The 16750-nt window shown below is 43.5% G+C and overlaps 1 protein-coding gene across 1 annotated transcript in view; it reads right to left on the reverse strand.

The window, feature by feature from the left end:
• Nucleotides 1–73: 73 nt before the first annotated feature.
• pkd1a (polycystic kidney disease 1a) overlaps nt 74–16750 on the reverse strand; it is a 57174-nt gene continuing 40497 nt past the window's right edge. Inside the window, exons 28-56 of the mRNA XM_079159820.1 lie at nt 16536–16695; nt 16302–16454; nt 16048–16192; nt 15291–15626; nt 15098–15186; nt 14567–14885; nt 13991–14168; nt 13599–13863; nt 13320–13515; nt 12773–12943; nt 12528–12671; nt 12225–12435; nt 12010–12136; nt 11796–11906; nt 11590–11639; nt 10921–11135; nt 10694–10772; nt 10428–10543; nt 9118–9320; nt 8386–8580; nt 8121–8260; nt 7232–7362; nt 6187–6289; nt 5918–6043; nt 5000–5171; nt 4578–4868; nt 4091–4225; nt 3573–3899; nt 74–3394 (exon numbers count right to left, since the gene is read on the reverse strand). Of these exons, the coding sequence (XP_079015946.1) occupies nt 2363–3394; nt 3573–3899; nt 4091–4225; nt 4578–4868; nt 5000–5171; nt 5918–6043; nt 6187–6289; nt 7232–7362; nt 8121–8260; nt 8386–8580; nt 9118–9320; nt 10428–10543; nt 10694–10772; nt 10921–11135; nt 11590–11639; nt 11796–11906; nt 12010–12136; nt 12225–12435; nt 12528–12671; nt 12773–12943; nt 13320–13515; nt 13599–13863; nt 13991–14168; nt 14567–14885; nt 15098–15186; nt 15291–15626; nt 16048–16192; nt 16302–16454; nt 16536–16695 (5920 nt within the window). The 3' untranslated portion in view covers nt 74–2362. The remainder of the gene's footprint in view (nt 3395–3572; nt 3900–4090; nt 4226–4577; nt 4869–4999; nt 5172–5917; nt 6044–6186; nt 6290–7231; nt 7363–8120; nt 8261–8385; nt 8581–9117; nt 9321–10427; nt 10544–10693; nt 10773–10920; nt 11136–11589; nt 11640–11795; nt 11907–12009; nt 12137–12224; nt 12436–12527; nt 12672–12772; nt 12944–13319; nt 13516–13598; nt 13864–13990; nt 14169–14566; nt 14886–15097; nt 15187–15290; nt 15627–16047; nt 16193–16301; nt 16455–16535; nt 16696–16750) is intronic.

Here is a 16750-nt window from a genome sequence, read left to right on the forward strand (position 1 = left end):
ATGTGTGACCGCTTCATTGGAGAACTTAAACCTGTAGAAACATATTTTATGTCATCATACACAGTTCAGCTGTCAAACTCTTTATTCAACTTTGTCAAGTGCAAAAGCAGGAGAAGTGCTACAACTGCAAAATACAGATATGAGAGCATAGACACATTTGTGACACTATTTTAAAGCAAAATGCGAGGTACAACACAAAGAGACTTGATCTTGTTACACGCTGTACACAGAGCAGGAAAAGAAGGGCCAGTTGACCGCTCGGCTTCCTGTGGTTTGTAGTTGGCAAAGATTTATATTAAATGCATTGATAGCTTTGGCTGTAGTGCTTCAGTTAGATTGGAGAAATGTAAATATTTGGGGTTTACAACACCAGTGCTTGACCTAATGCATATGCCACTGCACCACATAAACAATGCTGATCATGAAAAGCAAAAATATATACACACCACAAAGCACCAATATATACAGAAATGTACAAACACAGATGAAGCAGGGCCGGGACTGTGAGAGCCTGAAACGTGTGCGATCTTTTGCAAGTAATTGGGCAGAAAAAAGGTGAGATAATGTTTAAAAATAAAATAATTTAGGGTGTTTTTAAAACAACAAAACAGGGCACTGACATGCAACTCCCCATTTTTTTTCTGAGAGAAGAAGGAAGATGAAGTCTAAAACAGACGATGATTTAGATGATTTAACCATCAAATACATAATTTCCTTAGATTATTGAAAACACCTATTTTGCCCCCAGTTTTGGTTTTCCTGGTTATATTTCCAGGTAAGGGGGGTTGGGGGGTTCCCTGAGATCTGCCCACTGGACACATGAAGTACGTATGTTTTTCAAAATAAGACAACAAAACTACCAAGAGCAGACAAAAGTACACAAACTGGTAGCTGTAGTTTTAACGCCTCAATAACACTTACTAGGACGTTTGTGTTAAGATATGTAAATAAAAACTTCGACACAAGAGTTAAATATGGCATTGGATAACAGCTCCATTAGGAAATAAAGTGCTAAGTACAAAATGAATGAATGAGTTACTTGGTATGGTAAAACTCTGAATGCTTACATGACGCATAAGCTTTGGCAACGTTTATAGTTAAGAGACCGTATGAGTGAAGCTTTCTCTATTGGCTTGGACACCAAGCTTATTACATTACAACACAACTCATCAAAAAAATAACTACATCTGAACAAAAGTGCTTTTAAATCACAACACAACATTTAGAAAAGCTAATCAGACTGGGATTCAGTATAGCTTCATGATGGGTAAACTTGTGTAAAAGTTCAGTACTGTATAAGTGAAGGCAACTCCTTCCTGCTTCCTCAACTTTAATGTACAACCGAACTTCTCCACAAATCTTTACAGCTTCTTGCTGACGCTCCAGCACTACTTTGTTCTGCGCTACCACCACTCGCTACACCTCCACCTTCTTGTCAGTACTCTTCGCTTCCAATTATCTTTGTGTCTTTTTTTTGTATTTCTCTGTACTTCTGCAGTATGGAGAGAACGGTTATATATGCACCCTGAAGAACTGGCTGCTGGGATCCCAACGACCTGGTGTGTGTGTGTGTGTGTGTGTGTGTGTGTGTGTGTGTGTGTGTGTATATATGCTTCATTTTGCTTTCTCCTGTGCCTCAGTGGGCTGAAGTGTACGGCACATTACACTTAGCGGGTCTGTGTCTACAGTGTTATTTCCATGCATGTGTATACCTGCATGTGCGTATATCTGTGTGCCTGCATGCAAATTTGGATTCATAAAAAAAATGACTATTTTCAAACAGGCCACAATTACCCACGGTGACCAAAATATACAATACAACAATATGTAGACGGACAACATAACTGAGAAATCACAAAAAGACTGATTGCATTGTCTGCTTTCAGTTGGTTAAATCCTCGGGTGAGCACGCGCATGTGCTCCTGTCAGAGACCCAATGTGACCTCCAGGGCCACCTGGGATCAGTTTTAGTCCGGTGAAATAAGGAATAGGAGTATTTCTAGGTTTCAATGTCGACCTTTACACGGCCGACTAAACCAGCTCAGTTAGCGTCTGGTGACCTGCACCTCGTTTCTGAGAGCGAACTGAACTGGGATTTGAACGGATCAATGATTATAAACCTGCAAAGTCTTATTTTATTGCTTTCTGTTCATCTTTCATCACCTCAAACTACGTGTCTCTGTGATTCTTCTGGGTACTATTCATTCCCATCCTCTATTTTCTCTCCTTTACCTGGGTTTAGAGAGGGGCACCTGGGGGACAAAACCTGCTGCCCCGGTCCTCCTCTTATCCATAACCCAACATCTACTCTTTTTTTGGTTCCACTATCTTTCACATCTGGTTGTCCCTCTATCCAGAGTCCTCAGGATTTTGTGTGTCCAGGGCCGTGCCTGTCTAGGTTGGGGTGCACCTTGTTTTTGAGGGGTGGGGGTTTGCGTTTTCGCTTGTGTGTAGGAATGGTGGTTGTGTGAGCTGGGTGGTTGAACAGGCTGGAGGAGGGGAGGGTCTCTTTCTCTGTGAGGGGGTCCCAGTCCCGGCCACTGGGTGTAGGGGCAGGGGTAGATGGCGAGGAAGGGGTAGGTGCGGGGGTACATGGAGGTGCAGAGGGTGTTTTGGACAGCGGGACAGTGTTTGCTGATGGGACGTCAGAGGGAGATTTATCTGTGACTGGTGGAGGTTCACCGACTGAAGGTTTGGCCGATGATTGGGGAGCGGGCGTATGTGTAGTGGCAAAGGCTGATCTGGGCTTTAAAAAGGGAACGGGTGTAGCTACCGGAGTCTTCTTTGGGTTGGCAACCGTGTTTCCACAGTCCTTTCGAACTTCACTTTTATCCATATTTTTCCCCTTTTTGCTCCCTTTCTGTTTTTCCTTGCCAATCTTTCGTTCCCTCCATCCGACAGAGTCCTTGTCCTCCCCCTTTCCTCTCTGTCCCGCCTCGCTCCTCCCCCTCTTACCGCCACCTCCTCTCTCTCTCCGCCTCCTTTTCCTCTGGGTTCGCTCCATTCTACACTCGATGTGGTACAGATCCTCTGTTGCCATGGTGACGCGGTCAAGCTGTTGCAGCAAGGCTTCCAGGGTGGGGAGGAGCCTCCTCAGAGAGGCTTCAGTCTCCGTTCTCTCCCTCCAGCTGGTACTGCCCATCACCACTCCTGGACCGAGACCCAAACCCAGGCCCAACCCGAGTCCCAGGCCGATCCCCGGGGCTTCTGTCAGGCTGCAGGGGCTGGAGGAGGCAGGGCGCCACGAGGCCTCAGAACCCGCATCGATGCTGTCTGGGGAGGGAGAGCAGTCGGGACCGTCCAGCGGTGGCAAGCACAGGGATTTACAGTCGCTGGTGGAGGAGGAACGGGATGGTGGCAGCTCCATGCCCTCGAAACGCACCTTATGACGAAACTAAGAAGAGGACAAAAGAGCAGGATTGATGTATATCTTTCTAAATAGTACAAGAGGCATAGTCACTCACGGAGTGTCTACTACCAACAATCTTTTCATATTTTGTCCCTGTAAAATCTCTAAAATCTTTGTGAAAATAGGTCAAACTAACTAACAGCTGTAGAAACAGGAACTGTACCTCCTTGGTCCTGCTGAGTCCCATCCACATTTTGAGCCGTCTGAGAAACAGCTCAACCATCTCGTAGTCTTGGAGATCCACAGCCGGACGGTACAGCTCTGCCCGTGCGCGCCGGTAGTTCCTCAGTAACACAGAGGTGACAAACCATAGCAACGCAAGCCGAAGAACAGCGAAGCTCGCGTGGAAAACCAGCGCAAAGACGGTGCTAGAGGGACCGGTAACCGTCCAGCTAGGACGCCATGACAGGAGGCCACGTCCGTCAGCACCCAACAAAGACCGACAGGCAGAGCTCACGCTGCCGTAGCCGTCATATACTGAGTGTAAGAGCTGGAGCGGAGGAGACAGATGAAGGACAAGTTAAAAACAGCTGATTCCTCCCAGTACTTCACAGGAAACCAGAAAATGGAAACAAAGGGCCAATACAAATGTATCTGGACAGGGCACAGTGATTCTCATTTTTAGGTGAAGCATTATACATTTTTGACGTAGGCAACGAGTAGGAAGAGAAGAAGTCTTACCAGGTGTCCTGTGTGTGAGTAAGCCAGCAACAACAGCAGTAATGCCAGGGCGACTCCCAGCAGCTCCCAGACCGAGCACCGCAGAGCTCTGCCAAACACGGCCCACTCTCTGAGAAACCGCAACTGGTGGGACGCCTGGATGATCACAAAGGGAGGGTGATAAATGTAAACTTCCAGTATATTACAACTTGGTCCTTGTTGTCATAGTTCTGCCACCACTTCTAGCTGTTATAACATTGTAGTACATCACATTTATTTGACAGTTCAGATACTTTTTTTTACCCGATCTAAACAGCAATTTTGCAAAAACACTTTTTGGAAGGAAATGCATTCATCACGTTTGTTGGTCCTCAAGGATACATACAAAGCGTTTTGGTGAGAAACAATAAATGTAAACAACAACAAAACACAAATACAAAGACCAGACATGGCAAAATGTTTAATATGTTTGTAGTTAGCGCTGATTTCCTTGGCCTTTCGCTCTTACCTTGAGCACCAGTATGAACAGCAGCAAGGCAGACATGGCTGTGTACATCTGACTCTGTCTGGCCAGGGGGTAGAAGTCTGTGAAGGCGTCCCGAGGCTGCTTCAGGTACGACGCCCACTGCTGTGTGGCCATGGTGCAGCGGCTCAGGTGCAGCCCACACACAGACGCTGCCAGAACCAGCTTGCAGATGCCCAGAAGTCTCCAGGTTGACAGCAAGTACACATAGCCTTCTCTAAGGAAGCCCAAGATCCCCCGCAACAGGAAATACAACACCAGGCCGAGGAGGACGATCTGGAAAAAGCGAAATGTTAAACTAGAGATATGTCACCTTATTAACAAAGCCAAGGACAGAGAAAAGCATTCAGGTGACGCTACATGGTAGGTATTATTTGGTATTCGTCAGAGGGGTTGCCAGTGGTTACCATGAGAAGGAGCTGCAAATCCAGGCCTTTGATTGGCCACAGAGTGATGACAAGGAGGTCAAGGCTGGACTGGGCACGCTCAGAAACTGGAAACTCAATGAGGAAGGAGAAAACAGCCAGGAGGTTTGTGTTGATGTTGTAGAGCGAGAACTCCACAAACACAGCACGGGTCCTATGAAAACACACACAGACAAAACGGGTACACACTTAATGGACTAGGATAAGATCAGGAGTCAAGGTCACAGAGTCACTTCCTGTTTTGGTTACCTCTCCGTTTTGGAACAAATTTGAATATTTAATTGATCCTGTTTCCATCACAGAAAGTTTAATTTCACATGAAAGATAAAAAAAACGACACAGTTTAGTGTCCTCCACCACCCACTTTTTTATTGACTTTAAGTTGTTCCCCGCTGAATATTTGCAACCTAATACCAAATGTGGAATGTAAGTTTTGTTAATGCCATCAGTTATTATTCTCAGAACAACTGTTGAAAGCCAGCCCACATTCTTGACTGGATTGTTTTCTAGGTTCTATGATTTCATGTTTCCATGTCCAACTGTTCAATGACTGCAGGCTAAAAGACAAATTGCACTTCAGGGAGAATAAAACTCCACTCAAGAAATATAAAGCCTCGAGTGTGCATGGTTCTCTTTATTGTCAATCATTGTGAAATTTGTTCACAAGCCCGATTTTGATTCCCTTACATCTGGCCCCATGACTGTTGAGCAATCTGGCAAGTGAAGACAACATTTAGCAAACTCCACTTTTAAAAGATAAAAACATATAACTTGTTTTTTGCCTTGGCCTTATTTACTATCTTGCAGCACCCTGCGATATTATTATTCTCAGTTCTATATGTTGGTGTAACTTTGACTTAAAATGTTGGCGTTTTTGTATTATTTACAATCATTCACTACCTGTAGTCAAGCCAGTGCAGCTTCTGCAGCTGCTGTAAGGACGAGGAGGCCTCCGCCAGGCTTCTGTTCAACTGCTGGATCACATCTCCACTGTTACACACCCTCACCATACCCAAACTCCCCGCCCTAGAAATACCAGTGGAAGAAGACACAGAGGGGGAAAAAAGAACATATTAAATAAGACCAGATGTTTAACAGATACAGAATCGGCCCCAAAGGTTTACTTAACGGCTGCCTTGTTAAAGCCAGGAGTTTAATCCTTCCCTTACCCGTTTGAATTGCTGGTTTCAAAAGCAGTACAATTCTCAGCGTCTTTAGTCGGCGGTGGAACCCAACCCTTTCCCAAAACACTGTCCTCTGCCCTGGAGCTACCTGCAAATTGAGATCAAATTGCATTAATTTAATCAATTCTTAGAAGAGTACTTTCAAACATGGATGAGAATGAGTTTAGCAAACAGATTATCAGAAATGGTAATAAGGATGCCTGCAGTACCTGTAAAGCTAAACATTAAAATGTATGGCATACTGGGATTTTTCTTTTTGACATTCTCATGATGTACTTATACTATGACTTTTATGACATTCTTATGACATACTGTGACTTTCTTTTTTTAGATTTTAATAACATACTATACCATGACTTTTGCATGACATAATATACTGTGACTATTATGACATTTCTACCACATAAGATACTTTGACATTTTATGAACATACTATGACCTTTTTTTTAAACAGTTTTATCAAAATGCTCTACTATGAATTTTAATGACATAATATACTATGACTTTTTAAAAACATTTTATAACATAATATACTATGAATTTTGTAAAACATGATATACTTTGACTTCATTTTTGCTAAATTATTATAGCATAATATGACTTTTTATGACATACTTTACTATGAATTATTACATAATATGCTATGACTTTAAAACATTTTTTTATAAAATATTATACTACTTTTTATGACATAATATGACTTTAAATGAAATTCTTATGACATACTATACTATACTATAAAACTAAACTATGACTTTTAGTGACATAAGAGACTTTTTATGCTCAACTAAAATATTTTCTATTACTTTTCTAAGACATACTATACTATTACTTTTTTGTGACAATATATAACATACCATACGATGACATTTTTTGACATACTATTTGTTTTTCTTCTGACACACTATACTATGTTTTTTTCATGACCTTTCATGGACATTTTTGTAACATACTATATATTAGGATTTATTTTGACATCTTCATAACAAACTATATTGTGTTTTAACAAGAGACCACATTTCAATCTCACCCTGTGTGTCACGGATTTGACGAATCCTCAGTGTGCCGAGCAACACACTTCCTGTGTTTCTCAAGAGGGCAGAGTCATCCAGTAACTGTGGCAACAGTGACTCATTCAGCCACATTAGAGCATCAGCTCGGCTAAAAGAAAGAATAGAGGATTTTATAAATTGTGTATTTGTCATAATGCTACATTGCAGAGTGGTCACAATGCTGGATAAACATTTGCTGATTAACAACTATTTGTGTGCGCACACTAGGTGCATTTCCATCTACCTGTTTTAATGCACAATTTTAATTTGCACTTAGAAAAACCTGAAAAGAAGGCCAAAAATAAAAAAAAAAGAAATCTTGAAATATCGCAAAAGAGTTTGTCTTGGTCGAAATGTTGTATCAATAACAGCAAAACACGACAGAAGTTTCTGCTCTGCTCACTCCACACACATCAGATGTAATCTTCCTCACATTAAAACATTAAACATACACACATGTCATATTTACATCACGTTTTCTACATTTTTTCACCGTTTGAGTTTCGACTGGCCCTCTTTTAACTGCAGCATTTTCTTCTGCAACGGTATATTGGTTTTCTTACTGGAAAATTGGCGCCACCCATCATGTTAATCGCATAACGTTAGTGGATGGAAACGTTCAATCGCATTTTCTTTCGCCGATTTTATAGAAATTCATTTAAAATATGCGATACATTTGGATGGAAACCTTGCTACTGTAAAGAGACGCTCTGGATCTGCAGTCACAGACACAATTTGCTTGAGCTTGTTCTCTTTTGGAGAATTTTTTTTTATGACTTTGAAGACGGCAGAAGGTCACCCTTGAAAAATGAGACGTCATACTCAACAGAACGAAAGGTTTGGGTGTGTGCTTGTGAGTGTGTGTACCTGCTGATGTTGTGGTACACAGGTGTGTGTAGTGCTCGTTGCAGCTGAGTGCGCAGTCTCAGGCTGTGTGTATCTTTGGCCGAATCAGAGTAGTTGAGTAGCAAAACCACCAACAGGAAAAACATGTAAACCAGGAAATTCTGAAAAGGAGATCCAAATATTTTGTTAATAAATAAGATATAGAGCTGTACAACGCAGTAAAGATATAAGGGCAACCCCCAGCATCATCTCTTTAATCTTGTACGTCTCTCTCTTTCTGACTCACCTTCAGCATGGTGTGCAGCATGTGGACCTTGCGGGCCTGGTGCCGAGCCTGAGACAGAGCGAAGCCCTGTGGTGGACTCACCCTGGGGACCCGTTGGACCACTCTCTCCAGCCGGGGGAAATCCACCAGCACATCCTGATCCTCTGGACGCAGACGTAGCACACACACTGCATAGTAAACTGCCTCACACAATACCTGTGGGACAGAGGGCGGGAAGCATAAGAGCTGTTAGATTAGAAACGTTTTTCAAAAGACTTTGAAAAAAACAAAAACAAAATAAGAGGTTGTTGAATTTACTGAGCCCAAAACTAGGAAAACCTCAGTTAAATACAACTCGTTTAGTCTTTTGGGTGTTTGCAGAATATGTATAAAATGTCAGCTTTTTAATTTATTTTAAGTGTTTCAAGAACACAAAAGCGGCAGGGTTATGTATATATTTGTACAAATAGTTTGCTGCTGTATAGTTTTTTTTAAGTTAAGTAAAACCAAAACAATGAGCTGAAAGACGCTGAAAATATCAGTAGAGCTGAGAGGAAGTGTAGAGTCTGGTAATAATTCTCTGTGGGTTCATCATCATGAGTGATCTTAAAAATGTATTTGATGCATACAAATATTGACTGCATCGTTAAATACCAAAAAGAACATGAGACATTATGGGAATTTAGAAAAGAGTATGTACGTGTGAGGTAAACAAGAATCTTTGAGAATAAACGTGTGTTTTTGAGTGTTTACCTTAACAGGCTCCAACAGCAGGCAGGAACACAGGAAACTGGCAAAACAGGAGATGAGCCACATCATGGCCACGTGTTGACTGAACCCGTGACCTGCCCAAATCGAAACGCTGTTTGCCACAGCGATCCCTGCCCAGCTGCCCCACAGGGCGGCACGTCCACACCAGGGAGGAAACCGTCGGGGACGACACACGTCTGTCACAACTGGAGAGGGGACGGATGAGTGAGCACATGAAGGCCCGAGAGGTGTAAATAACATATAAAGAAAGAGACCTCTGAGAGCATTTTCAATTTACAGCATTAACAATTTAGATGTAAGGAATTTTCCTTATAATAATCTAGTCTAATAGATACACTTCAATACATTCTTACAAACTTACTTTACCCACAAGGACCCCAAAGTCTATATAGAATAAAGTTACTTACAAATCAATCAAGTTCCCCGAAGAAGAATAAATGATGTCATGATGACTTGTTTTGCCAACTAAACATTCAGGCAACAAAATAAAAGCATGATGTAAATACTCTGGTTTAATTTCAAAACATAACTATAATGACTTGGACACACCAGCACTGCACTCATTAACGCATAAAAGTAAAACAGTCTTACTCATCTTTCCTTTTTAAAAGTAATGATCAAACTTCACACTTTACCTAATAAGAGTTTTATCCTAAAAGAAAATGGGGTGATTTATGTGTCATGTGTCAAGAGCTCACAGAGCTTCAGCAGAACAGCTTAGAGATAAAAGGAAAATCACTTTTGGAAGCCATTTAAGCCAAATTTGGGGATCTCCTACAATGACCTTGTTCTTTGGATGGTATTTAAGGTTTCATGTAATGCGCCTCGCTGTCATTTTGTTTGATCAAATAACTGAACCAAAGGAATAGGATCACTATAACACGGAGAACATAGACTTATTTGCCATTTCCTGAGAGCTAAGAGCTATCTTGTCAACCAACTCATGAAAATAGGTTAGGTTTTCTTTTTCTTTCAATTTTAGCCATTTTTATATTATTTAATCTCCATTGATATGTTTGTAAAATGTGATATAAATTGTGATGATTTCTTTAACAAATAAACAATATGGCAGATTTAAGGTAACCTTTGTGTCTGATTGGCTATTCCAGTTTACATGTGAATAATCATCACTGATAACGATCACTTCAGAGTTACTATTACATTTTACTCTTGCGCACTCGGCCCAGAACTTTTTATTCCTAAATTGTTCTTTAGTATAAATCTTGAGGTTTGATGAATACGGGCCCTGAGACCTGGAATAAACACTCTCTCACACTCACACAGACACACACCTGTATTTGAGATGAAGGCAGTTTTCGGTGGGTCTCTTCTCACAGATTCTAGAGGAAGAGGCTCATTCATCTTCTGGCGGAGAATCACTTCAGTCTTATCTCCTAAAATGCTCAACCTGACACACACCCACACACACAGACGCGACGGAAATAATTAACACAGTTAATTACACTCAAGCAAATCCCCAAACATTCCAAAGTAAAGCATGTTAATTTGCTGTATTTCATAAAGGTACACTAAAGAAATGTTCAGAGATCAAACTTACAGGTCAGCCATTTCACTTTCATCTGTCTGAGGAAAGAAGTTTTGTCCATCTGCCAGGATGTGTTTGATCAGATCCTCGTCTGTGAGCGAAAAGCATCAGCTTGTATTTCAGTTACACTCCTTTGACACAGACAGTGTAATAATACAACCAAATGCTTCATGCACTCAACAAACCAAGTCAAAAAGTGATTTGTGCAACTGGTTTAAAAACCTTCCCGATTCAGTTACCTGAGGAGGTGAAATATTTGTTGCGTTGGTCAGTCCCCTCCTCGTCGTCGGGGTTAAAGTTCATGTCGACACCCAGGTGCCGGCTCCCCTGACCCCTCTTCAGCCTGGGCAGCCCTGCCCCATGCCCCGCCCCTCCCACCACAGACACATCACTCAACAGCTCTGGCCAATCCCCGTCCTCCATCTCCTCATCTGCCATGCACCAACTCTCCCCACTGAAATACAAAGCGGGAGATGTTTGTTAAGTAGTGCGACCTCAGCAAAGCATTCATTTAGCCTGAGAGTTTCTTCTCTGTCTCTCTTAAAACAAAACAAAAAAACAGAGGTTTCGCAGAGGAGAATGATTAATTACACTAGATTAAGTGCTGAGACAATTATGGCTTCAGAAGTTATAGCGTTTTCCTGACGAGAGAAATCACTTTGCTCATTTGACATCCAAGAAAGTCCAATATCATATATGTTTTTATTCTCTTCAGTCTCTTTTAGTGCAAATTAGCAAATTAAAAACCATTTCCTCCTTGTCTTTTTTTATTGTTTATGCTCTTTCTTCTTCTATTCTCTCTAATCCTCATTCCATCTGACGGCTGGCAATCACACTTGGCATTTGTCTTCCAATAATTTAAGTCATGCATTATCTTAATGTACTGTCATGGCAACAGACTATCTCACCTTTTGGTTGATGGAGTGGGTAAATCCACATTGGTTTCTTCTGAGTTGGTCTGAGAGACAGAGAGGAATGGATGACGAATAGATAGACAAACACTCATCACAAGGGAAAAGCATAACATGGGATCTAATTATATAACTTTTATATTGAAAAAATATATAACAGGCATGATTCAGCTTTACATCCCATTCTTTGCATGAGACTCTACCTCGCCATTAAAAAAGAGGAAAGAACTTCCAGCCATGGAGTCATCCAGGAAGTCATCAATCTCCACCGACTCCTGATCCACTTGTGGTGGCACCTGCTCCACAGACACGCACTAATATTCACACACACAGAGAAAACATTTAGCTTCATATTTAACCTATGTAAGGTACTAAAAAACCTTGATCGAGTTATGGTTTTGAGCAGGTTTTTGTTACCTTGCTGCGGCTCATTCTGAAGAGCGTAAAGACGAACAAGTAGAGCGGGTAGACGATCAGACAGGTCACCACGCCTGCTGCCACTGTCTCTCCATTTAATGAAGCCAACCTAGACACAGCCCGCGGGCTGCAACACAGGATGGTATTGAAATGAAGGAACAAATCCCCTGTAGTTGTAATGTGGACACAAAGCGAGTAGACGTTCCTTCCTATACCTGTATCTCTTGTCCACCACAATGCTGTACCACAGTGTGTTGGCCAATACAAAGAGCTGCAGTAACACAGCACAGCACGTGGCTCTCTGGAGGCGGGTAAACGGGCTGCGGGGGGGTCTCTCCCACAGCGACAGCCACAGGTGACTCTCACACAGCGCCCTCTGAAGCTCACACCGCAGACGACGGGGCAGCTGACGAAGCACAGCCTCCTCTGAAGGAAACGGGAAGAAAACACGACGGAGTGAAAACGGCATCCTGCGTCAGCGAATGCTTATAACGGATGATGCGGTTGTAGTGTCTCACCTGAGGCCTCCACCTCAATCTCTACCTGTCCGTCAGTTCTCTCATTGTCGACAGACAGCCACTCCTCAACCAGGAAGTAGGAGCTGCTTCCTGTCTGTAAGTCTTTGACCAAGACGTACTGTAGCATCCATGCTGGGGACAGACCTGATGGAGGGTCAAGAAATGGCGGTTACAGGAAATGAGTTAAGATATCAGCTGGTTAAAGCCTGTCTGATTACAGGTCTCTGCTGTGTGCGATTCCGTACCCTTGTTGTCATGCCAAATTCGTATTTTCCAGACACTGCCCAGGCTGGTATCTGTGGCAATATGAAAGATGTCGAGAGTGTTGCGCGTGAAAGCTCCTCTGCTGTCGAGATGGCGGTGTCCGCTGCGGCTCTCACGTCCATACAAACTGATTCCCACATGAGCTGTGGTGCCTGGAGGGACAGAGGGAGGCGCATTTTATCGAGTATTTCTATAAATCTGAGCTCTGCAGAGACTCTCCTTTTAAAAATGATCATGTTTGATCTGTAGTAATGTAGTTTTTGCTATTCAGATAATTAAGGCATTGAAACGACAACAAATAATTTTCTTCCAGAAGAAAGGAGGGTTCTTAATTCAAAGACTACACACAAATGTCAGACCACATATGCACCTTGAAAGGTTGATTAAAAAAAGCTCTTGCAATAGGAGTTTATTCAGGTAGTAATTAACTTTAGTATAAATATTATACTGCAAATGCTCATTGAGCTATTAAATAACACTTGTGTCCATCCTGAGAGGTGTCTAAAATTGTCCCCGTATTCAACTCACCTGCCCCCCGGCTCCAGCCAGTCTTGACCTGGACCTCGTACTTGAAGAGGCCGTCTTGGCCACAGAGTGGAACCACACCAGCCCGGCGCAGATCCAACTGGTCCAACTTGTGCAAGAGGGCTGCTGCCACAACATAGCTTAGTAAGCCCAACACACACACCAACAGCACAACCAGGCTTGGCGCACCAGAACGCTCCTAAGGGACAAGAAAAAATGGTTTAAAGTGTGTGTTTATCTGGTCCATGTGCAAATAAAAGTGTTTGTCTTCGTGATACTGACTGGCACTTTAAAGCTGATGGCGTCGGCCGGTACAAACAGGCCTGCTGCGAAGGCCGTGAGGTGCCTGGTGCGACAAACTGCTCTGCTGGCGTTGGTTTCTGCCAGGGGCACCATGCCATCTGTCCGCCACTGCTTCTCACTCTCACTGAAGTATTGACACAGAGAAGCAAACACCCCGACCTCCAGACACACACCCACGGGCTGAGAGCTGGGGCTGCACGCCGTGCTCACGTTGATAAAGTAGTCCAGCGTGGTGTCGTACGACCTGTGCAAGACAGGGAAGAAAAATCTGGTTTTAATCGAACAAAATCCCAAACGAATTACTTGGTAACCTCAGAGCTTGACCATAGGCAACTCATGTTACACAGCAGTGGATGAACAGGAGCTCTTACTCTGGCGACAGGAAGAAGGTGTATTTCCTATGGTCGAGATCTTGCCCCCTGGTCATACCGAGTGTGATGCGTTTTTTGTCTGTGCAGTTGAACTCATTGGGACTTTCATGTGAATGAAGATAGGCTGTGATGTATGGCTCCTCCGCATCCTCTTCTCTTTTATTCTTCTGTCTGGCATCTGGAGAAGGAATAGAAAAAAAGAATTAAACTGGGTCACAACTAAAAGTATAAAACTGTATTAGAAAAAAATAAAGTAACAATTTATCAAACATTAAATCACGTTGAGGAACCATGTTGTGTCACCAGGCAGTAAAATAATTCACAACGTCAAGTGTAGATAGGTAGTATGTGATCTCCATATTTGGCCCATATGAGCCCATTCATAAACTCACACAGCCTCTCTCATACTGCACTCTCAGCCATCTTTTTCATGATGCAGTCCAACACAACACTACTGCTATTACAGCTTCTAAATACCTTCCTCACACAGTCTCAACAAAAACTGAACACTGTAAGCTCAACGAATGGGTGTGTTTATTGTATTGAATCAATTATCTGGTGAATGTGAGAGCTCACCCTGCAGAGCGGTAAAGTTGAGCTGCACAAACATCCCCGCCTCTCTGTTGGTGTTTCCCGTGCTGACCCTGACGATGACGGAGTCACAGTGGCTCATGTTAACAGCTCCAGCTGTGGGGATCCCTCTGGTACCAGAACCCTGAGGATCTGCTTCTGCGCCACCACTTCCATTGTTGACGGCAACAGTGATGGCTAGACTATCGTCCAGTCCGGAGATGGGAATCTGGGTGCCATTTTCAGTGCGGAACTCCATGGATGCCACCTCGGTAGAGACGGTGTAGTTGGCCACATAGTTGAAGGGGAAAGGGTTTGACTCCACCTGTTGAGGAAAAGAAGGAGCGAGAGATAATCATGAGAGGAGGTGCACAGTGGTGAAAGTTTGATCTGAAGTGAGGGTAAAACACCAACAGTGTGTGTGTGTGTGTGTACTGATGAGAGACCAGCAGCTTTCATGCTGTTCTTCAACGACGATCCAAAGAAAAAATGTAACACCGAATTTTGTGTTCGACTGAGTAGTTTCCATCATGTCACCTGAAACAGTAGCTGCATAATGCTGTTTCCCGCTGCAGCCCTGCCAAGACTGTAGTTGAATGCTCGGGGGATGGAGAACCGCTGGCACTCTGGGGAGAGAAGATGAAACACTTAGAAATGTAGGGGATCAACGTTTCCACCCACAGAAACAGAACTTTCATCAGTTCATGAGACACTAAACACACAAGCCCACCTGGACTGTTGTTGTCATGGTAGCAGAGAAGGCTCTGGGGGTCCGCCAGTTTTCCTGTGGCAGCAATCTCAGCTCCCCTCAGCACAAGCGGCTCCTCATTGAGCACACGGGCATGCATGAGGATCCGCATGAGGACCGAGGACAGGCTGTAAGCCTTGGCCGCCACTCGCAGAGGGTGCGGCTCCAGCGAGGAGGGAGAGGGGTCTAGAGGGGTGCCTCCTTGCTCCTCACCGGAGAAGGGAAAGGAGGAGGTGGAGGGATGTGAGGGGGAATCCAAGTAGGAAAGATGGAGGTAAGACTGGGATGTTGACTGGCCGACCTGATGGATCAGATCACCTGGAGGGAGGGGGACGATACAAGATCGGGTTAACAGCTAAGAGAGATATGGACAAAAAAAAGGCTGCACAAAACCCTACCTACAGTATAAAAACCGATCACGTCTACATTTTATGGCAGCCATAGCCTTAGTCTCCTTTTATAGACTAAGTATGTGATTTGGTTATTAGCCCTAAAAAGCCCTAAAAAGGCAATACCCTTCACTCAGCAATAGACATGCATGTTTAAAATGCGTGTTTCTAGCTCCTAATTAATACGACTTTATTACATTTGTCATATACAAACAGATACGAACACGATATTTGACCTCTGCATTTAACCGATCCTAAGCATTTAAAGGTGGTTAAAGATGACCTGTTCTATCCCCTGAGCAACAGCCACCCTAAATGTTTCAGTTGACACAGAAACCATTGTCTCTTACCCATAATGTTCAGGATGTTGTCAGCTATCTCAGTGGGAGTGACGGTGCCCTGCTTGGTGTCAGTTTGCAGTATCTCAAGCATGGACTCCAGCTTGTTCAGGGTGCTGTTCTGACACTCCTCACATATGAACTCTCGACTCACCGCCTGGAAAAAACACGACTCATCATTTGTTTGCTTTGTTTCTTTTCTTGCCCCTCTTTCCTTTCCTTTCCTTCCCACCTCGCCTCCCTCGCCTCCCTCTCATCCTGCTCACCGTGCACTGGGCCAAAGCGGCGGAGGTCTGCTGGATGTCATTAACAGTGGTCAGGTCAAGAGCGGTCAGCGCTCTGGTGATGTTGCTGCGGATTCTGACTCGGTAACCGCGCTCGTGTCGGGACACGCGCGCCGACTCCCTGGTCTGCTCATACTGGAAGAAGGTAAATACACATATAAGAATGCTTCATGTAATATCAACTGATAAATAATCGTACGGATAGGCCTCTACTACCTCGTTCAGCACTGTAATAAGAGCCAACGATAACTCTCGGACCCTCTGGGAGTCTCCCTGTTCCAACAGCTTTTTGAGTTTGCTGTCTGTAAGCTCAGACAGCCAATGGGGAAGGCTCTTGTACTCAGGTGGCGCGTCTGGCAGCACAACTTCAATGGACCTGGACACAAACAAAACAAAAAGCCCTGTTTATGAATATACTGATTTAAACTTTT

This window comes from Pholis gunnellus (assembly GCF_910591455.1).
Source record: "Pholis gunnellus genome assembly, chromosome: 5".
Classification (NCBI taxonomy): domain Eukaryota; kingdom Metazoa; phylum Chordata; class Actinopteri; order Perciformes; family Pholidae; genus Pholis; species Pholis gunnellus.